The following is a 22,419-nucleotide window of genomic DNA, read 5'->3' on the forward strand; positions in this document are numbered from 1 at the left end:
CGGGCTCATCTTTATGCCTTTATGCTTCAAAACCATGGCTGAAAGGAATCATGGAATATCCTGAGTTGGAACGTACCCACACAGGTCATCCAGTCCAGCTCCTGGCCCTGCACAGGACACCCCATGAATTGCACCATGTGCCTGAGAGGACCTTTAATCAAAATTATTCCAATCTTGTGGTGTGGTGCTTACTTGGGATTTTCTGAGGAGGATTGGCTCTCCTGAGCCATCCAGGTAGCCAGTGGGAATTTCCTTCTTGTAATCCTCTTTTCCACATCATAAATTTCAGTGTCCCTGTTCCCCATGTGGATTTGATCCAAGAGAAAGTCTTGGGATTGTGTTTCCATGATTTAAGTTCCCTCTCACTGCATCCCATCCTGAAGAGGACGTTTTTTAGGATCAGACCTATGAGAAAATTCCATCTCTGGTGCACGAATGGTGGTTTTGGGTCATCTGGTCCCATTTAATCCTTAGTGGTCAATTCCTTAAGTTCTGCCCGTGGAATAGGATGGTGGGTAGGGTTTGGGTGCCTCTTGGTGCCTCCAACCCTATGCTGAGCATGGAATGCTGTTGGATTCTTTCTCCTCCAGCACAGCTGAAGCCATGGTCTTTGGGGAGGTGGGAGAAGTGGATGAGTGCCAAACCCATCCAGCTGGATCACCCAAATGGGCAATCCAAGGAAATCAACCACATGCCCTGATGCTCATGCACAGCTTAGGCTGTGAAATTCCTTATTTATAGGAACTTAACGGATCCTGTAACGGCTTCAAGCAGATGAACACATTTCTTTAAAGCAACAGCAACGTTCTTCTCCTCGAGGGGGAAAGTTTTAACTGAAAGAGGGAAGATTTAGAGCAGAAATAAGGAAGGAATTCTTCCCTGGGAGGGTGGGGAGGCCCTGGCACAGATTGCCCAGAGAAACTGTGGATCCCTGGAAGTGTCCAAGGCCAGGTTGGATGGGATTGGAGCAACCTGGGATAGTGGAAGGTGTCCCTGCCCATGATAGGGCTTCAGAACTGGGTAATCTTCAAGGCCTCTTCCTACCCAAACCATTCTGGGATTCTCTGAAGTTGCTTTGAAGGGAAAGAGCTGGGATAGAAACAGCACTGAAAAGACCGCACACGTTTTCCTCTTCTTCCTTCCCATCCATCCCGAGCTTTGTCGAGCGATGGATAAAAAGGGGGAAAAAAAAACAACCAACCCACCCACAATAATCTATAGCAACTGTCAGCCAGCAAACTACTCCCATTTCATAGGGATAGGTTGGATGTCAGCACGGGATCGATGGCTCTCGCGCCGTAATTATAAAAACTCGTGGGTTGTGTTGCTTGAGTGAGTTTGGGAAGAGTAGGGTCTCAATCTTCCCTCTAATGGGGCTTTGGCAGTCGGTGGCGCAGCGGCTTCGTCTTAGTCTGACAGTGGTGTCATTAAACACCAGGTAGCGTGGAACAACAGGGAACACGGCTCCGGAGCGGCCGGGAACACGCGGCTTTGACAGGAGTGATTTGTCATCGAGGAGCTGCCCAAACTCCTGAGCCTGGAATACGGGCGGCTGCTTAAAGTGACTTATTGCCCCTGTCAGCGCCTGCAGTTGTGATTTGATAATCGGTAAATGTTTGTCAAAGATGAATTCCCTCCCTGATGCAGTGCAGTGCTGGAAAAGCAAATGAAAAGCAGGGGAAAAGAACATATTGGATGGATTAAAGACTAGGGCAGGATAAGGGTGATGGAAACAACAGGCTTCCCTGTTAACTTGGCATCCTTCCTTCAGGGAGGTGAAGTGTTGAGGTTTGGGATACTGAGATGGGGACTGACTGTCAACACGGGTGCTGGGGGACTGGGAGTGCTGCAACATTAACTCCATTTCAGGAGAAATTTCTTCATGGAAAGGGTTGTTAAGCATTGGAAGGGGCTGTCCAGGGAGGTGGTGGAGTCCCCATCCCTAGAGGTGTTCGAGGAATAACTGGATGTGGCACTCAGGGCTCTGGTCTGGGTGACAAGGTGAGGATTGATCACAAATTGGACTCTATGATCTTGGAGGTCTTTCCCAACCTGAATGATTTTGTGATTATAAGGAGTAGTTTTTTTCCCAGATTTCAAAGATCCTGGAGCTGTGCTTGGTCTTGAGGGACTGTAGACTGATGTGGAACAATGGTTCTCCTTTGCTTAAGCACATAGAATCATGGAATGGTTTGAGTTGGAAGAGACCTTAAAGATCATCTCATTCCAACCCCACCTTCCATGGTCAGGGAACCATTGTGGTGTGTCTGACTTCAGCTCTGTTCTCTTCTGTCTGGGAGGTTTCAAGAGTGGTTTTTTGCTAAGGAAGACAACGTTCTGGTTCTTTCTTTCCATGGATGTGATGCTTTTCTGGCTTTTTGGCAAATAGTTTCCTTGGCAAACCCTTGTGTGCCTACTCAGTGGTTACAACATGTAGTTGAATCCCTTTGTTTCTCGTAGGGATGGATTTTGAGCCTGTCCATCGCCTGCTTTATATCAAAGTTTAGAAAGGAGAACTAAAAGGATCTTAATGAACCTTCTGCCTGCAAAGTTTTCCTCCCATCTCCCTGAGTTTATCCAAGTTCCTCTGCTGAATGCCAGAGTCAGGTCAAGTTCTTTTTAAGTCGATGCTTAGAAAGCTAAAAGCTGTCCTTCTGTTGGATAAGTGGGTTTGAGGGTGGGGAATAACTAAGAGATTCAAATTTTTCCTTGTTAAATTTAAATAAAATAAAATAAAAAAGTGAAGTCAATCCTAAAGCACGAATGCAAATGGAATTCCAGCCCGCCGAGCGCTCCCGTCGTTTCCCGAGGCAGAGCCACCTCTCCCCGTGCCACGGTGAGGCGTGAACACGAGATCCCTGAACCCATTTGATTATAGCCGGGGTTTTTCTGGTGTCTGAAGTGCTGGAAACGATCAAGAGCAGGAAAAGTGGAGTGATTTATTAGACTCATAAAAATTCATACTTTGTTATTCCAGTTGTCTTCCATCTGCAGCTTGTTAGAACGAGCACCCCTGGCAGCTCCTGCCGAGAGGCCGGGGGGGAGGAGGGCATTTATCAGCTTTCCTCCTGCCATCTCGCTCTCATTTAGAGGAATGGATCCAGCTCCTGGAAACACATTAATAATCATTCACCGAGAGAAGGGGGGAAGGAAAACCCACCACCCTCTTTTGTTATAATAATAAGGGTTGTGTTTGAACAAGGGCCGGTGCTCCAGAGACCCATTCAGGCTCTTTAACACGGGCTGGAGCTGGGAAAACGGTGTTCAGAGCCTTTAGTGTGACCTCCTCTTGCCAGTCCTGGTGAATAACGTGGGGTCTCCTCACCCTTGGAAGGCTCTTCTGCTCCTGTGATGTTCAGAAGGGCCATCCTGGGGCTTTTTGGCAGCAGGGATGGGGATATGACAGAGCTGGTGGGGTTACTGGGTTTACTGGGAGGTCGGTGATGTGTTCTCCTGTCCCCACCAAGACCTTGTTGGACCCCTCTGTTTCTACCTCTCTCCATATTTTGGGATTGGAGGGCATAAACCAAGATACTTGCCGGCGTTTCTGTTGTAGTTTGAATATTGGTGTTGGAATTGTAGGACTGAGTCAAAGGCACGGTTCTTCCCGTTATTTTCCAAGGCTTCCCAAATCACCTGACTCCAGGGGCTGGCGGGACTGAAGTGACCCAAACTTCTTTGGAAAATGATATGGATTGTTCTTGTGTGAATAAATGTAGGATGGCTTTGGTTGGGAAAGACCTCTGAGATCACTGAGTCCCAACCGTTCCCCCACCACTGCCAAGGCTACCACTGATCCACGTCCCCAAATGCCACATCCACACATTCTTGAACACTTCCAGGGATGGCATTCCACAAAGAATGGGAAGGGTCTGGAGCACCTGGAGCGGCTGAGGGTGCTGGAGGGGTTCAGCCTGGAGAAAAGGAGGCTCGGGGGGACCTTCTGGCTCTGCACAACTCCCTGACAGGAGGGTGCAGCCAGATGGGGGTCGGGCTCAAGGGAAAGGGCAAGATTAAATGACCTCAAGTTGTGCCAGGGGAGGTTTAGATTGGATATTGGAGAAAAAAAAAATTCTTCATGGAAAGGTGGTCAGGCATTGGAATAGGCTCCTTTAGCAGTGATGGAGTTACCATCCCTAGAAGAGTTCAAAAAATGCATGGATGTGGCACTCGGGGACATGGTTTAGCAGTGGCCTTGGCACTGCTGAGGAAACAGACTCAATGATCTTGGTGCTCTTTTCCAAACTAAACCATTCCATGATTCCATGCTGGATGTTGTGGCATCCTGGGATGCCACAAAGACACCACATCCACTAAACCAGATCCACTAAAATTTGTCTAGTGCAGCATCCCAGCTACAGATGAAAATTGGGATTGCACCAGTGGGCTGGAAAGGGAGTACAGATCCTCAGCCTTTTGAGGGCTGATCCTGAGTGTCTCTTGAAGCAGCGTTTTTCCAGGGAATTTCTTGAAAATCTGTGATTTTCATGTCTGCTGCTTTTCTTTCTGCTTCTCTCCTGTCACGCTCACTGCCAGTGTTTCCTCGCTGTTGGATTTCTCCTGGCTGTGCCATCCCCAGCTTTTCCAGATGCTCTTCTCCTCGCTCCCCTTCTTCTCAACAGCTCAGGCATCACTTTGTTCCCCCATGACATCTCCATGCATCATGTTGCTTTCCTAAACATTTGGATTTTTGAAAGGCTCTAATAAGGTCTGCCTGGAGCCTTCCCTTCTCCAGGCTGGACATTCCCAGCTGTCCCAGCTGTCTCCAGAGCAGAGAGGCTTCAGCCCTTGGAGCATCTCCTCTGGACCTTCTCTAGCAGCTCCACATCCTTCTGCTGTTGGACCCCAGAGCTGTATGTAGAATCCAGGCAGGGTCTCACCTGAGCAGAGCAGAGGGGCAGAATCCCTCCCTTTCTTGCTGCTGGAATTTTTCTCTTCAAGTTGGGTGATGTTTTCCCACTCTATTTCCTGGAAACAAAAGTTCTGTATTTTTCACCTAAACCCAGGAATTTTGGATGCAGACCCAGACCCATGGAATTTATTTGAGCAGGATATATGGATTTGCCCAGAGAGGTTGTGAATCCTTATCCCTGGAAGTGTCCAAGGCCAGGTTGGACAGGGCTTAGAGCAACCTGTTCTAGTGGAAGGTGCCCCTGCCCATTACGAGGGTTTTGGAATAAGGGGATCTTAAAGGCCTCTTCCAAGCCAAACAATTCCATGAATTTAATATTTTGCCTGATAAAACGACTGTTTCCTTACAGTTCATCTCCAAGTGCCAGTGCCCAACACAGCCTCGCTCCTGGTGGATTCCATGGACTTCCTCTTTTCCTGTGGTCCGATTGACATAACAGAATTAGCCAAGCAGATTTCATATTAATTTCCCAAATATTCCCAGCTGAAAGCAGCTGCCATGCTAAGCAAATTTTCCAATGGGTTTGGAGCTCTCTAAAATGTTTCACCTCCAAATCCCGCCCTTCTCCCGTCCTCTCAAAATGTGACAACAGGAGCAGCTGTCGTGCTCCGGGTCCCAGGTAAAGCAGTTTGGATCAATTGGATTTATTTCCTATTAAGCAGCAGTTCATGATCATAAAGCATCGTTTACACGCTGGCATAAAGGCCCGTCGCTCTTGAAAAAGCTCGGAACTGAATGAGTGTGAAAATTAAATTCCCCTCTTAAACCCAAGGATGGTCCTTTTGGAAGCTGATTCCAGTCGCAACATAATTAACCTCTTGCTGTGCCATTCTGTGGAAACATATTGAACCTGCTCTGGGATAATCATCCCTAATACTGGTGTCTGCTTTCACACTGAATTCCTAACAGCATTACAGTAATCCCAAAGCTTTTGTTAACTCCAGGGACTTTGCCAAGTTGGCAGCCAGGACAAAAGGTGTTGGAGCTGCGTGGCTCAGGGGTGATGCTATACAGGTGTGGTGGGACAAGAAACACCAGAACCATTTGCTTTTGGGTGGAGGAGCTGTAGTGGAATTTCTTCAGGTTTCCCATGGATTTATGCCTGTTGAAGGTCATTTCCATATGCTTGGAGCAACCTGGGCAAGTGGAAGGTGTCCCTGCCCTTAGCAGAGGGCTGAAACTCGATGGCGTTAAAGATCCCTTCCAACCCAAACCATTCCATGATTCTTGTTTTAGCCCAACTTCTCTCCTTTTTTCTCAGTTTTTCCCTCCATTGCTCTTCCCTTCCCATCCACAGTTTTTCTCATCCAGGGAAGCAAGCGGTGTTGGGGATAATCCCCAGAAGGTTTGGGTGTATTTCCACCTCTGCACCCGATGATGAGCTGAAATCTGAGACTGGAGAAGAAAAGGATTCAAGATCCCTTCCAGTGCCTGAAGGGGCTCCAAGAGAGCCAGAGAGGGACTTTGGACAAGCGAATGGGGTGACAGGACAAGTAGGAATTGCTTCCCACTGCCAGAGGGCAGGGACAGATGGGATATTGGGAAATAATTCTTCCCTGTAAGGGTGGTGAGGGGCTGGAATGGAATTCTCAGAGAAGCTATGGCTACTCCATCCCTGGAAGTGTCCAAGGCCAGGTTGGATGGGGCTTGAAGCAACCTGGTTCTTGGTTGATGTGAAGGACAGTGATTGGGATTCCCAATCCCTGTAATCTGCTGTTGTAGCAGGAGTGAGGCTGATCCATCCTGGCCATCAGAGCTTCCCGTGGTGCTTCTGCTGTCTATTTTGCTCCTGGCTGCAAACTCCTCTGCTGCCCCCAAATTTGCCCTTGGAACTTCTTCCTGAAATCCTGAATAGCTCCTGCACCACCTTGCCTTCATCCACAAGGTGGGAGACAGTGTGGGAGGATCAGATCCATTAGGAAATTGTCATGCAGGGATTTTACAAGGAGAGTATGTGGGGGCCTCATTCCATGCTTTGACATTGGTCATCCCAAAATCCACATAATGGAAGCCAGCAGCAAATTGTTTTGAGTCAGGGATGCCTTTTCCCATGGAAAAGAGGTAGGTTTGATCCCATACCATCCCAGATCATCACGGCATGTGTGTGATGGTCCTGCTGCAGCCTGGGATGTCTTTGGTTGAGTGTCTTCTTCCTTCTGGGATTTGAGGGTAACAGTGGATTTTGCTGAATTTTCCCTTCCTGACCTGGAGCAAATCCCATGGTGAGGGATTCATCTTCCTGTTGGGAAGGGTTTGCTTCCAGAAAACCCTTTGGCAGAGATTTTCAGTTCTTTTTGGAGCTGCTTTGGGTTCCAAGTGGGAGTTTTTTACCCCCTGTCAACAGCTGGGACGTGCTGGTGGCTCTTTCACATGTGTCCTAATTGTCCTTAACCCTTTTATTTTCTTTGCTCTTGCCTGTTTGGAAAGAGCAATTTGGCTTTATCAGGGGTTTTTGTTCTCTGCTTTGCTTTTTTCCTTGGGGTACTTCTGCTGAATCTTTTTAATCTCTGAGGTTTTCCCCAGCGCTGGGGACAATCCTGGCAGCGTATCCAAGGTTAAGCTTCTGCTCCCCAATTTGCATTCGTCCCTGCTCCCATCTCGCTTCCAAGTGCTGGAAGATCTATGTACCTGTCACTCACTGCTTCCTGTCTCGCCTCCGATCAGGATTAATGGCACAGCTCGGCACTGAGATAGAGATGCACGGGAAGGGTCGTGGTGGCCAAGGATTGATAATGGGCAACCTTGTGGCACCCAGCTCATGGCTTAATTTAGTTCTTTTCCCCATTCCTGTGCCCCTACAGGAAGCTTTTCTACCCCATATCCTGTTCCTAAAGCAGCAGTAATCTCTTGGATTTGGGAATCTGCCCTCCTGAAGTTCCTCTTGCTTATTTAACTTCCTTTTTCCCATCAGTGTCTGGACAGGATTTACTCCACCATTATTGTGGCTTCCCTAATCCATCCTGAGCAGCATCATCTTCCTCTTGCCTCACGGATTTAGAATCAGAGAATCATGGAATAATCATCAAGGTTGGAAAAGAGCTCTGAGGTCATCAAGTCCAAATGTTAACTCAACACTTCCAAGGCCACCACTAAACTCTGTCCCCAAGTGCCACATCAGCATGGCTTTTTGGGACACGTTTCACTAGAACAGGTTGCTCCAAGCCCCATCCAATCCATGGATGAGTCAGGCACAGCTTCTCTGGGCAACCTGTGCCAGGGCCTCTCCACCCTCACATGGAAGAATTCCTTCCCAATATTCCATCTAACCCTGCCCTCTGGCAGTGGGAAGCCATTCCCCCTCGTCCTGTCACTCCAGGACCTTGTCCAAAGTAATTTCCCATCTTTCTTTTAAGCCTCCTTTAAAAGAAGGTTTCTCCAGACGCTTCTCCAGGTGAAATACTCCAGGTGCAAACTTTTTTTATGCCCTCCCTGCTTCAACTTCCCCAGGGAGTCAATTCCTGGTACTTCTCTCAGGAAAATAAGAGAAGAACTAAGGACCCTTGCATCCAACCCCTTTCCTAAGGGATGCGTGTGCTGGTGGCTCCTGGATCCTACCTGCTTGAAGCACCCTGGTAAGAGATTTTGGCAATAAATTCCCCATCTCACAGTCATCATTGGACAAGAGGAAACAGTTTTAAGTTGTACCAGAGGAAGTTTTGTTTGGATATTAGGAAAGTTTTCTTCACTGAAGGGATGCTTGGGCTGCCCAGGGAAGTGGTGGAATCATCATTCCTTGAAGGATTTAAAAGCTGTATGGATGTGGCACTTGGGGACATGGTTTAGTGGTGAACTTGGCAGCCCTGGGCTGATGACCTTAGAGGTCTTTTCCAACCTTAACAATTCTACATTTAGAGTTTACAACAGGATTTTTTTTCCCTGGGAACAGGAGGCGCAAGCAGCGCCCGCGGGATTCGCGGCTCCGCAGAAAGCCCCGAGCTCAGCAGCGTGCGGCCCTGGCTGATAAATGATGCTCATATCCCATTCGAATATGATGCAAGCAGTTTTTTTGTAGTTTGTCTTCCATGGCGGTAGTAAAGTTTTTAATTAGGAAAGCTAATGAGATCGATTAGTCATTAGAAGTGACCTCTGGATCGCGGCGAGGAGTGGGGATGTGTGTGCCGGGCTGATAACGGGGGACGCTGGGGTATTGTTTGTAATAAAAGCGTGAAGTGTTTGATTTGAGTGAAATGTGCCACGGGGAATACATCACGCGGAGAGGAAAAAATTACAACCCTGGGAGCCTGTAATGAAGGGAATTAAACCAACATCCTGTCTAAATAACATGATTATCTACACAAAACCCCTCAGCTAGCAAGTAATAATAGAAAACGGAGCTCTTCGGAGAGGCTCTTTGAGGAGGTGGTTAATGCTGGAGTCGCGCATCAGGCACTTTCCAAGGAGCAGTTTCGGAATGAATGCACCATCCAATTACCTCTGGGAATAGAGTTTACCAGGTGCCAACTTGTTTTGGGGAAGGAGGAGGAGGAGGGGGATGCCTGCAATAATTTGGGATCTCTCTTTCTTGTCAGGCAGGAGTTTGATGCAATTCTGGGTTGATTGGTGGCAGCTCAAGCTTGTGTGGGGGCAAAAAAATGTTAATTATGTATTCAGCAAATTCCCAGCTTAGTTATTCTGTGAGGTTGGAGTGGAGGAGGGAAAGGGGCAACTTGTGCTGTTGCTGGCTGGGGAGGATGTGGGATTGTGGCTCTCATCCCTTCCCTGGGGATGGAAGTGCTTTGGGTATATGGTTGGTGCTGTATCCCTGAGAGGTTGGGTGTGTCCACATGTTCTGGATGATAAAACTGACAGAAGGCAGATTTAGGTGGGGTACTAGGGAGCAATTCTTCCCTGAAAGTGTGGTGAGGCCCTGGCAGACGTTGCCCAGAGAAGCTGTGGCTGCTCCATCCCTGGATGTGTCCAAGGCCAGGTTGGACAGGGTTTGGAGCAGTCTGGGATGGTGGAAGATGTCCTTGCCCATGGCAGGGGGTTGAACTGGGTGGTCTTCAAGGTCCTTTCCAACCTAAACCATTCCATGAGTCCATGATTTCAGGACAGTCCCGCCATCACCATAGCTGGGATTTCATTGTGTGTGTGGTGTTGGTCCCTGCAGGGGTTAGCACCTCTGTTCTTTTGTTGCCCCCATTTTCCTGTCCTAAATACAGTTCCCTGAAGGAAAAAGCTCCAAGTTTGCTGGTACTTGGGAGCAATTTTAATTGTAATTAGAGCTCCAGCCTTGCAAAAGCTTTAAAAGCCCATGCAGAGGTTTGGTCACTGCACTGAAGAATTTGGTCTGCTACAAAAAAAAAAAAAATCCTGAGATAGGGAAAGAGCAGTGAGATCCCATTTGCTTTCTATGTTCTTTCCTCTCTCCCTTCTTGCCTCACCTCTAAAGTGACCTCTGAAATGCCTCACCTCTTAAGTGGCTGCAATTCCTCCAGTCATTGAATCATCAGATGGTTTCTACTGGAAGAGAACATGGAAGATCCCTTAGTTCCATGATTTATCCCATGGGTTCCGATTATGGAACTTTGTGAGCGTCATCTTTACCGCAAAAAATTCCAATGATTTTTCCATTATGGCAGAGCCTGGATTTTGCCTTTTTCCATCACCAGGGGTTATAACTTTTTTTCTGAATTTCTGAATGGAAATTTTTGTTGCCTTATCCCTCCCAAAGCCAACACAAGTCATCAACTTGCTGGGAATGCTCAAGAAGGAAAATATTCCCTGTATGAAACTGTAAAGCTGTGAATTGATGTTGCCACTTTTGCAGGGCAGTGGGGGAGCTGTTCCCTCCTTTCTAGGGAATGGTGTCAGCTCTACAATGTATTTCCTTATTTTTCCTAGTTTACCTGGGAATCCACCTTATTCTCCCTCCTCTCACAGAGATAAACTTGGGGATGGGTCGAACGTTTTCAGTGGAAATAATGCTCCCACTTCTCCCCTCCCAACCTCTCCATAATTTTAATGAGAGGTTCTCCAAGAAAAATAGCCGGGCCTTTAAATCAGTTATAAAACCCAGAGACTGAGGCTCAGCATGGAGTGTCAGCTTTAATTATCTGGGCAGTTACAGCTGTATGTTATAAAAGTCGGCCAATTAGGTGCATTCCTGAAAGCTTGGGAAAAAAAAGCTCATGGAGGAAAACCACAGTCAAATGTAGAACTGTTAATTGCATGAAACATTCTGCAGAATAACACGAGATGTAGATGATCCTGCAACATAGAGAATCTGGGAATGGGTAGGGTTGGAACGGAGCTTAAAGCTCATCCAATTCCCTGTCCATGGAAGGGACCTTCCATTTTCCCAGGTTACTCCAAGTCTTGTCCAATCTGGACTTCAACACTTTGGGGGATGAAAGATATGATGAAAATGCCAAGGATTAAAGGCATACATTTATTTCCAGTGTGGATGTTGGGATCAAGGTGTTGTTGGTGAATCCGTGATTCCCGTGGTAGGGTTTTGCTGATGGGCTGGTGAAATCAGTCCCAAGCACATCAAGACCTTTCTGTTACCATCAGCTGTACTGGTTCCATTCCTGAAACTTCACCTCTTTTTTTAGGTGCTAAAATGTTGGATGTAGGACTTAAGTTGGGTGTGGGACCAATGATCATTGAACTTGATGATCTTAAAGGTCTTTTCCAGCCTTAAAAATTCCATGATTCTGTGAGAATGTTGGTGAGATCCCTCCTGTGCCCATCCACACCTGAATTTCAGGCCTGTTTTTCCATGTTTTTTCTCCTAGGATCCAACTTCCACTTCGTAAAGAGCCCCCCAGCCAACAAGGTGATAAAGACACGCTACAGGATTGTGAAGAAGAGCGTGGTATCTCCAGCCTTATCATCCTTCACCAGCCCCATTCCCACCTGGAAGACCAGGCGCCCCGTGACATCCAGGTAATTCTTCCATCCCTGGAATTCAGCTGGTTGGGATGTAGGAGCCACGGGAACTACCACGTTGGCTCCGTGTTTTTCTGTTGCATCTTCACTGTTTAATTTCTCCCTTTGTTTGGTCTACTCTGAGTTTATTGACTTAAAGTGTAAAATCTTATTTGGAATTGTGTTATCCTGAGCTGGTGCCAACGGCTTACACCTTTGGCTTCTTATGTATTCCCTCTTGGAATTAATTGTTTCCATGGAGCAATTAAATAAGCTGAAAAGAGGATGAATAAACGTGTGGATGTTGGTGATGAAGGGGAGCGTGTTAAATGCTCCAAACTTCCACTAGGATGTAGGTGCTATCCCAAACTCGTTTATTCCCAATTGTCTGGATGGGTGAAACATCCGGAAATATTTTGTCACTGCCGAGAGAAGGGAAGCACTGAAGGTGCTGTAACCTTGTGTTGGAACATTCCTAAATCAATGGAGGTGGATATGTTTCCAGGGAGCGTCTCAGAGGCCAAGACAAGACCCGGAGCTTGTGTAAAGCAGGAAGATCATTAAAATAATTGATTCTTTAGAAAAAAGTGCGATTAGAAGCAATGGGTTTGGTGAAAATACAGATTTTGGCTATTTTTAGGTCAGGAATAGCTTGTCCTCCCACTAAAATGCCAGGAGTCACTGGCAGTATTTTGGGCAAAGAGAGCCTGTGCTGCTCTTCTCCAGCTTTGTTCTCCCTGCTCCAGGTGGTTTCCTCCAAAAGTCATTCCCCATCAATGCCCTGAGGATGTGTGGCTTTTATGGTAGAGCTGTGGAGGGACAAAAATCGTGGTGACTGTTTTTAAAGCCTGACTTTGCCTGATATTTTCCTTTAAAAGTGATGTTTGGGATTCCCAAATCGGTATCTGAAGGTTTTGGAAGAGTTCAGGGTGATGAAGCAAAGTATGGGATAAACAGAGAGATTGGTAAAAAAGGTTGGGTCAATTATTTTGTCTATTTTCCAAGCTCTTGGTTGAGAAACTCCTCATCTCCTGTACTCTACTGGTCTCAAAGTGCTTTTTCCAGTATGGAAGATGGATCCTTTTGGGCTCATGGTCAACCTTACCTACACCACCTCCTCCTTTGTCTTCACATTCTACTTTTGCCTGTGATATTTTCCCACCTGGGCATCATCCCTAAGATCCATAGATCTCCTTTTGTTCTGTTTTGCCATCTCCATTTGCACATCCTTGGGACCAAATTCCTGCATTTCCTTTTCCAGAAACAAACCATGTAATTTTTTGCCTGCTCCATCGTTCTGCAATTTCATGGAATCACAGGATGTTTGGGTAGGAAGGGACCTTTAAGATCCTTGAGTTCCAACCCCCTGCCATGGGCAGGGACACCTTCCACTACCCCAGGTTGCTCCAACCTGGCCTTGGACACTTCTAGGGATGAGGCAGCCACAGCTTCTCTGGGAAACCTGTGCCAGGGGCTTACCACCCTGGAAGTGTCCAGGACCAGGTTGGATGGGACTTGGAGCAACCTGGGATAGTGGAAAGTGTCCCTGCCCATGGCAGAAGGTTGAAACAAGATGATCTTGAAGGTCCCTCCCAACTGAAATGATTCTGTGACTTTGAGCCTTAATTAATAGAAAACAACTTATCCTCCAGCTGTTGGGCTCAGCTTCTTCCCTCACACCTTGTTACTCCAGATCTGGATGGTTGATGGATGGAGGATCCATGCTGAGAACCAAGGCAGGGATAAGCTTCGGGCGTGGAATTCAGAGCAGGAACATCTGGAATCTGTGTGGTGGCTCTTGCTCAACCCAGTGGTGATTTTCCAAGGAACGACCGCGTTCTGCCACGATTGGCTGAGAGCTCCCACTTGTAAGATCATCTTCTCTGTATTAATCTCTGACTTCATTAAATTGGTGTAGTTTAGATCTTACAGCTGCTTCAGACAAATCTTGATAAAATGCCATCAGCAAATTAAAACAATTATGTTTTAAAGAAGCCATAAATCTCCATCTCCCAATTACCTTCGTTGGGGGTGATCAATCATCCGGCCTGTCTGGAGGAAGCACATGGCAAATGCTTCTCCTGGAATTTTTACGGGATTTTTTGCTCCATCGTTCCTATCATCATCTCGGATCTGTCACAAGCAACACACCAGGATCTGCTTTTTTCCTGATTTTCTTTGCTCTTTCCAAAGCAAGCAGAAGCTCTGGTGATGGTGGGACACCCCTTTAGTCACCTCAGTTTTATTTTTCATACTGAGTAGTTAATTATTTTTAATATTTATATTTTTCATGTTAATAATTATCATGTTTTTATAATAATTTGATATTTTTAATATCCTCTTCCCATTAAGCCAGCAGTGGGATGTCAACTGGTGGTGCTACCCTCCAGTGCTACTCCCAAACTGGTTCCTAACTGGCACTAAGGAGCAATTTCTTCCATAAAGTCCAGGTTTTTGGGTATCTGGAAGTAATATGCCAGGGTTTTATTTTGCTGGGACATCCAGGATATCGCCCTTTTTGCCAATAAATCCTCAAATCACCAGACTAAGATGAAGAGGGATGTGGCTTTGGGAAATGAGTGACAGGGAGAGTTGCTGGAGGTACATGATGTCAGTCCCTTGGGAATGAATTCCATCCTTCCCTTCGTGCTGGGTTGGATAAAACTGGGCCCTGCTGCTGACTTTTCTTCGAGGTGATAGGTGGGAGTATATTTTAAATTAATTTTACTCCACTTTTTGTAATATTTTTGTTATAAATAGATTTATAAGCAACTCGGGGCCTATTTCTCCAAATTTATGAAGATAATTTTCACTCTCTTGATAAGGTGAAATTTACACCTGCTATTTCCATATTAATTCACATTGCTAAGTGGATCTAATTTTCTTCCGTTCTTCTATCTGGTGAGTGTGGCCTTTCCTAATGCAATTTCCCCCTCACTAAATCACTGTGATCGGGAGTCATGATCGAGTTAAATTAACTTAAATTAATTTACTTAATAAGAGCTCCAGATCATTGTGAATGAGGTTAAGATTTATTGATTCTCCTTTTCACTCCTCCCCCTTATCTCCCGCAGCTTTGCTGGGAGCGCAGCTCACAAGGGCTGTGATTTGCTGGCCTTAAATTTTGGTTGCTCCTGGTGACATTGAGGTTGGTCATCCATTAAAAATCCTGGAGGGAGATGTCCTCTCTCCTCACAGCCTCCCTCTGCTGGGAAAGGGATGAGGGATTTGCCATGGAGGAGTTGGGATGGATGAAGCATCATAATGAGATTTGGCAGTGATGCTTCTCCTGCTTCCAACCTCTTTCCATGGTCCATGTGGATGTGGCCACCAAAAAAATGGGATGTCCACATGTCATAGACCTTGCACAGAGGCAGCAGAAGACTTCTTGTGTTGATGATCAGAGGGATGGAGCACCTTTCCTACAAGGAAATGCTGAGAAAATTGGGATTGTTCAGCCTGGAGAAGAGAAGCTTCAGGGTGAGCTCAGTGCAGCCTTCCAGTGCCTGAAGGGGCTGACAGGAAAGATGGAGAGGGAATTTTTGCAAGGAGTGACAGGACAAGGGGGAATGGCTTCCCACTAAAAATAAGTTTAACCCATTAAGTGTTAGATTGGCTATCAGGAAGAAGTTCTTCCCTGTGAGGCTGGTGAAGCCCTTGCACAGGTTTCCCAGAGAATCTGGATCCCCAGGAAAGTGGTCATGGTCCCAGAACTCTCAGAGCTCAAGGAGCATTTGGACAACACTCTCAGGCATGGAGTGGGATTTTTGAGGTGTCCTGTGCAGGACCAGGAGTTGGACGAGATGATCCTTGTCTGTCCCTTCCAACTCAGAATATTCTAGGATTCTATAAACTCCTTCAGAAGACTCCAGTCTCTCTCTGGAGAGACAGAACCACTTCTAAGAAACATTTCTGGGAAGAGAGTTGAGTTATAGTTGAGCTTATAGACCCCCAGTGGGGGAATGAAACACTGACCCACTTTGAAGAGTTTTCTTCTCAAATCCTGCTGCAAGTGTGAAAAACAAAAGTCACCTGTCTGCAAATAATGAGTTGTGTCTGGCACTGCTGGGGAAACTCTGATATTTCTTCCTGAAAACTTTGCGGCACCTCTTGAGGGAGAATCCTACCCCTCCAGCACTATAAATAAGTAAAGAACAAGATAATCCAACATTTGTCAGAGAAATGCCAGCTCAGGAGAAAGGAACTTGTCAGTGGAGGATTTGCTCATGTAGTTCAGTTTAGTTTTCTTTTTTCCTTTTATTTTCTTCTCTTTTGTTCTGTTCCATGGCCTGGAGCATGTTGAACAGATTAAGATGCAAACAGTTCTCACCATCCCTGAGGGTTTTCAAGAAATGACTGGATGTGGCACTCAGTGCTCTGATCTGGTTGACAAGGTGGTGATTGGTCAAAGTTTGGACTTGATGGTCTTTTCCAGCCTAAATGATTCTGTGATACGGTGATTATAAGGATTTCTCCCCCAGGTTTCAAAGATCTGAAGCCTTTAGGGATTCGAGCTGAAGAATAAAGTGGGTGATGCAGGTTTTGAAGTGGGGCTCAGCCACATTGGTGGGTGCAAGGGCCACTTCCCTGGGAAAGGGGAGATACAACTGAGCATCCAAGAGGAGGACAAACCACCATCCCTTCCAGTCATCCTCTCCAGGAGGTTGGGATATTGTGTTCCAGGTCATTTGGACACACCAACCTCCTTGTCCCATCCCTTCCTTTCCTGCACAGTGGGTGGTTTTGGGTTTCCGATTTTCTTTTGCTCCCTTAACAACATCTTTTAGACACCAATTGCCAACGGGCTGACCCAGCTCATGATCCAGTTCAGAGAATCATGGAATGGTTTGGCTTAGAAGGGACCTTGGAAGGGCATCTGGTCTAACCATCCTGCCATGGGCAGGGATGCCTTCCACTAGACCAGGTTTTTCCAATCCCTATCCAGCCTGGCCTTGAACGCTTCCATGGGATGGGACCATTTCATGCAGCCCCTGTCATCCATTCCCAGGGAAGCCTTCCTGATTTTCCTTTCCATTTTTCTGGCATTCCTTGAGTGCTGTTACAAGTTTCCCTGCAGAAATGATTTCACCGCCTTGGGACAAAGGGATTGTGTGGTGGGGAAGTGCACTTGGCTTTCCTGCTGTGGTAGATTATTTTCCATGTTATTCTGTAGTGGGTGGAGCCACAGGTGTCAGTCCTGGTGTGCTGTTAGTGTGTAATTAACCCTTTCTCTCTAAATCCATGTGAATCTGGCGAGAACAGGAATCTTGGTTACGAAATAGAGTTCCGTGTTTCCCATTGGATGCATTCCAATTCCTGTGACTCATTCCCACAGAATGGTGGTTGACTTGCTGTGGATGAAGTGAATGCTAAAATTCAATATATCCCCTCTCTTTTGGGGAGGAGAACATATCCTTGGGAATTCCGGGGAAGCTTTCTCATCCTTTCCATCTTCCTCTTGTTGTGTTGGAGTCTGGGGCAATCAGGGTCTGCACTGAGTCGTCCACCATAATCCCACTGGTGGAAAGTAATGGGTTAAACCAGACTAATTCCATCACTTCTGAGCTTTTTGGTTGCACTCTGAGGGTCCCTAAGAAGTACATCCATTCAGGAAACGGGATGGGGTCACCCAACACTTCTGGGAACTGTTGGGAAGCACTTGGAATATATTGGTTGCTCATTGTACAACCCAGTGTTGGGTTGGGATGGTGGTGAGACCCTGGCACGGATTGCCCAGGAAAGCTGCAACTACCCCATCCCTGGAAGTATTCCAGGCCGGGTTGGATGGGACTTGGAGCAACCTGGGACAGTGGAAGAGGTCCCTGTCCGTGGCTGGAACTCGATGGTTTTTAATGCCCGTTTCAACCCAAACTGTTACGGGATTCTTTGTTCACGATCCTGGAAGGTCAGCAGTTGGAGCTGAGAACAGAGAGCAGAGTGTGGGGCTGTAATTCACAGTGGATGGAGCAAATCCACATTTTCTGGGGTGTCATCTCAAAAGTTGCAGAGAAAACAGGGAAAACTGTTAACGTCGGCTTCCGCGGCAGAAAATTGCCGAGTGCTCCGACGGGAGAGGCTTTAATCGACGTTCCCATATATTGTGAGCAGACGGGGATGGGCATTTTAAAGATCTCAGCAAATGCTGTCTTTTTTCCTTGATCCATTTATTTTTTCTGCCAGTCTGTACCTTCTAGGGTCCAAGAGGTGGGATCCCAACCTCCCAAAACCAGTTTGGAGTACAAACTGGACTGATGTTTTGAGCAGGATGCTGCTTTAAGTAGTACAAGTGGTTCAGTCTCCCACTTTTAGGGGATTTCAAGCACAGACTTTTATGTTGTTTATTTAATTAGGATGATGCTCCAGTGGGATTTTGCCTCCTCATGCCGATTCCTCTGGGATATTCCTGAATGGAGGCGAGGGAATCGTGAGCAGAGGGCAGAGGTTGGGACACGGGGAGTTAATTTCCTTTTATCAAGATGATAAAATCCCCCCTCCGCCTTCCCGGCTTTTGCCACGTTAATCTGCGAATGGAGTCGGAATGTGACGAATGGCCTTAAAGTTCCTGTCAGTTTTTTTCTTCCCAAATTCATTTGACATGAAAGTGAGAAGTAAACAGAAAGCCTGTGGTTAAGCAGATAACTTGGAAAGCCTTTTCCATCACATTTAAAAACGGCCGTGTCATGGATTCTGCGAATTGGCGGCTCCTATTTTGTTTGATTTTATTTTGTCTGTGTGGTAAATTTTCTTTTAATAATCCCGACGTGGTTTGACGAGGTTTTAGGCCTCGGATTTTTTTTGAAGGGATGTTAAACCATTCTCCAAAATGACATCTCATTAAAGTGAAATTCATCTGCTGGGATTGGAGCTGTTATAGGCAGGAGGGAACAGTAACTCCCATTTGGAAATCCATATTTTTTGTTTCTATAGGAAGTACTTTTAATCCCTTTAATGAGGCTGGGATGAGATGCACAACCCGGATTGCTTCGGAGCAGCCCTGACATCTGGCCCAGCATAATCTAGTTTCTGTTCTGGTCTGGTTTAGAGGCTTTAAAAAACAATGGCACTTCTTTGGGGCAAAGCTGGGGATTAATCCTCCCTGTTCCTGGTGCTCCCCTCCTTCCCAAGAGAGAAGTGACTGGGGAAAAGTCACTTTTCTCTTCTGTCTTCCTTTGCTTTTTATTTCTTATTTCTTACTTCTTGCTTCTTACTTCTGTTTCTTCTTCCCCATTATTCTTTAATCTTTTTCCTCTTTTTCTTGTTATTTTCTTTTTCTTCTTCCTCTTCCCCTTTCCCGTTTCTTGTTTTCCTTTTTAATTTGTTTTGCCTTTGCTATCTTTTTTCTTTTCCGTTTTACTAGATTTTTCCCCCTTTTACTTTTAATCTTTTTTCTTTTTCCTTTTTTTGTCTTCTTCCTTTTTCACATTTTTGCCTTTTTTCTCTTTTCCTTTTCCCCCTTTCCTTTTCTCCTTTTTCGTTTTTTCCCCTTTTCCCTTTTTTCTTTACTCCTTTTATCTCCTGCCCTCCTTTCCCTTATTTCCTTTTTCCTTTATTTTTTTCTCCTTTGCTTTATTTCTTTTTTCTTTTCCCTATTTCCTCTTTCCTTTTTTCTTTTTTTTTATTCCATCCTTTTTTACCTATTTTCTTTTTTTTTCTTATTTTTCTTTTTCCTCTTTCTTCTTTTTGTTTCTTTTTTCTTTTTCATTATTCTATTGCCTTCTCCCTGTTTTTTATTGCCTTTTTTCCTTTATTTCCCTCTTTTAACTTTTTCCTTTTCCTTTTTTCACTTTTCCTATTTTATCTCCTTCCCTCCTTTTTCACCTTTCCTTCTTGATTTTCTTTTTCATTTCCTTTTTCTCCCTTTTTCTTTTTCCTCTTTCCTTTTTCCTTTTTTTCCTCCCCCCTTTTTTCCTTTTACCCTTTGCTCCTTTTTTCCCCTTTCTCTTTCTCCTTTTCCCATTTTCCCCTTTTCTCATTTTCTCCTTTTCCCATTTTCGCTTTTCCTTTTTTCTCTAATTTCCCCACTCCCCTTTAAATATTTTTTCATATTTTCCTTAATTTCTTTTTTTCTTCTTTTCTTTTTTTCTTCTTGCTCCACTTTTCATTTTCCCCCTCTTTTTTCCCATTTTCTTTCTCCCAAACATCTCTCCCAGCCAGTTGCTTTCCTACCCGGCAAATTCAGCAGCAAATCCAAGTTGTGCAGCTTCCAGCGGGATTCAGGGACTCCACCACGCCTACTCCCTGCCCTGATCCCCCAGTCCTCTCAGTCTGCCCAGTCCTGTCCAGTTCCTGGGCGACCTTATGCTGGGAGGTTGGATTTTTCCTGCTTTTCCATGAATTCCAGGCTGCTGGTGCTGGGGGGAAGCACTCCCGTTCCCTCCTCCTGGGTCAGCCGCAGTAATCGAGCTCCACTTCGGAGGAAGTAATGAAACCAAAATAAAAGCAGGACTTAGGGGTTAATGACCAGCTCTAAATGCACATGAACATCCTTAGGAATAATGGGATTTTCCTTTTTTAATTTTGGTTAATGGAGTCGTTGCATTTCGAATGGATTCCATTAAAAAGAAAACTGCCACATCCGATCCCAGGGACAGTGAGGGGTTATTTACTCGGCAGGGTGTTGTGTGAATCTTGGATCAGCTCTTCCCTGGAGCCTGGACCATCCTTGTTGGGGAGCCCAGCATTCTGTAAACCAGATCTTTTCTTCCTGGGAAATCTTGCAGCTTCATCCCATGCTGGAGCTGTGTTGGATTTGATGACCTGAAAAGGCTTTTCCAGCTCAATCCATTGAGAACCCCCAACATGGCACCGGCTTCCTGCCACGTAAGATGTTGGATTTGCTGCACCCTTTGGCATGAGATCACAAAATCCCAGGATTGCTTAGGTTGGAAAAGACCTCCAAGATCATCAAGTCCAACCTGCAACTCATGTCCACCTTGTCACCCAGACCAGGGCACTGAGTGACACGTCCAGCTGTTCCTTGATTCCACTATGTCTCTAGCAGCCCATTCCAGTTTGTCATTTTTTTGTGAAAAAATTCCTTTTAAGATTCCCAAGTTGGATGCAAGTCGTCTGGAAGTCATCCATAGCTTGGATAACATAATTGGAGTGTCTTCTTTCTGTCCCATTTCCCCCCATCCCAAACCAAATTTGATGGTGCAAAATCACTGTCGGAGAGCACAGTGCCACTGTTTCCAACTGGAATCGGCAGCATTCTCAGTGGGATTTTCACCTGGGTCAGGACAGAGTTTCAAAATTGGTCTCCTGAGTGAGACATCTTCAGTTGTTGGGCTTCACAGATCAGTCTTGGAGGTTCAAACTTGACCCCTGGTAGATAAAACCTTTCCCGAGGTTATTCAGCAGCTTCTGGTGGACTTTGGATTGTCAAGGCCAGGTGAGAGCAAAGCAAGGGATGTGGTTTTGTTGGAATGGGTTTGATTTACAGTGTGAATTTCACATCCTCAGCACCAGGTTGGCTCTCTAGATCTACTCTGAAGGGTCGCCACTACTTTTGGGATGCTGTGGGTCAGGGACAAGGAGATTCGGGAGCCCTGATAGAGTTTGCAACCAAAGGATCCTATGGAATAAGATGAACTGAGATGATAAGTCAGATTTAAAAAAGGAGACTCTGCATTCCAGGAAATGCTTGCTTGGAGAGGTGCAGGGGGCTCATGAATGTTTTGGGATGAGGAACCATGTCCCAATTCCATCAGGGTGCTCCACAAGCGTTCCCAGCCCGCAGGGCTGGACAAACCAAGTGGAAAGATCCCATAGGGACTAAAACCAGGCTGAAGGTCATCACCTCTGTTGTGCCACAGGGCAGAGGTGCCACTCGCAGTGCTGCCACTCCTCAATAAGCTCCTGGGCAACGTCTTCCTGCCTGGCTGCTCCCACCATTCCATCCCATAGAATTTTGGGTTAATATGTTTTCCTTAGTGTTTCTAGTAGGCTGAGAGCACCTGCAGGGGTGGCTCGAGGAGGATTTGCTCAGGAGCGGTTTTTATTAGCCAGGATTTCTTTTCCTCTGCTTTTGTGAGGCCTTTCCGTGTTTTCCAAGTCCAGCAGCTGTCAGAGAAAAGCGGAACATCCTTAGCAAGGAGCTTTAGAGGGATTAAAAGTTGGGAGTTTGCAGCTGTGGGTCAGCAGTTTTGGGTTGGGGATGGATCATCTGGTGCAGGAACTCAGGTGGGAGAGGTGAAAATATAGGCTCAGGTAACTCAAGAGCTTTTCTCCAATGTTAGGTGCCATCTCCAGGTGCTGGGACATCAAATTGGAGATGGTCCTGCCCATCCTATGGTGGAAAAAGTCAAAAATTCTCTGAGTGCTCTGGAGCCAAGCTGGGAGAGCTGGGTGTGTCCAGCCTGGGGAAAAGAAGGCTCCAGGGAGACCTCACAGTCTCTTCCAGTGCCTAAAGGGGCTCCAGGAGAGCTGGAGAGGGAATTTGGACAAGGGGTGGAGGGACAGGACACAGGGAATGGCTTCCCACAGCCAGAGGGCAGGGATAGATGGGATATTGGGAATAAATTCTTCCCTGGGAGGGTAGTGAGGCCCCTAGCACAGGTTTTCCAGAGAAGCTGTGGCTGCCCCTGGATCTCTGGAAGTGTCCAAGGCCAGGTTGGGTGGGGTTTGGAGCAATC

General features: G+C 46.2%; 1 protein-coding gene across 1 annotated transcript in view; it reads left to right on the plus strand.

Moving 5' to 3' along the window:
- Nucleotides 1-22,419, plus strand: part of ZC3H3 (zinc finger CCCH-type containing 3) — a 127,070-nt gene that overhangs the window by 40,191 nt on the left and 64,460 nt on the right. Inside the window, exon 4 of the mRNA XM_068172118.1 lies at nt 11,653-11,803. Within this exon, the coding sequence (XP_068028219.1) occupies nt 11,653-11,803 (151 nt within the window). The remainder of the gene's footprint in view (nt 1-11,652; nt 11,804-22,419) is intronic.

This window comes from Anomalospiza imberbis, chromosome 1, assembly GCF_031753505.1.
Source record: "Anomalospiza imberbis isolate Cuckoo-Finch-1a 21T00152 chromosome 1, ASM3175350v1, whole genome shotgun sequence".
NCBI lineage: Eukaryota > Metazoa > Chordata > Aves > Passeriformes > Viduidae > Anomalospiza > Anomalospiza imberbis.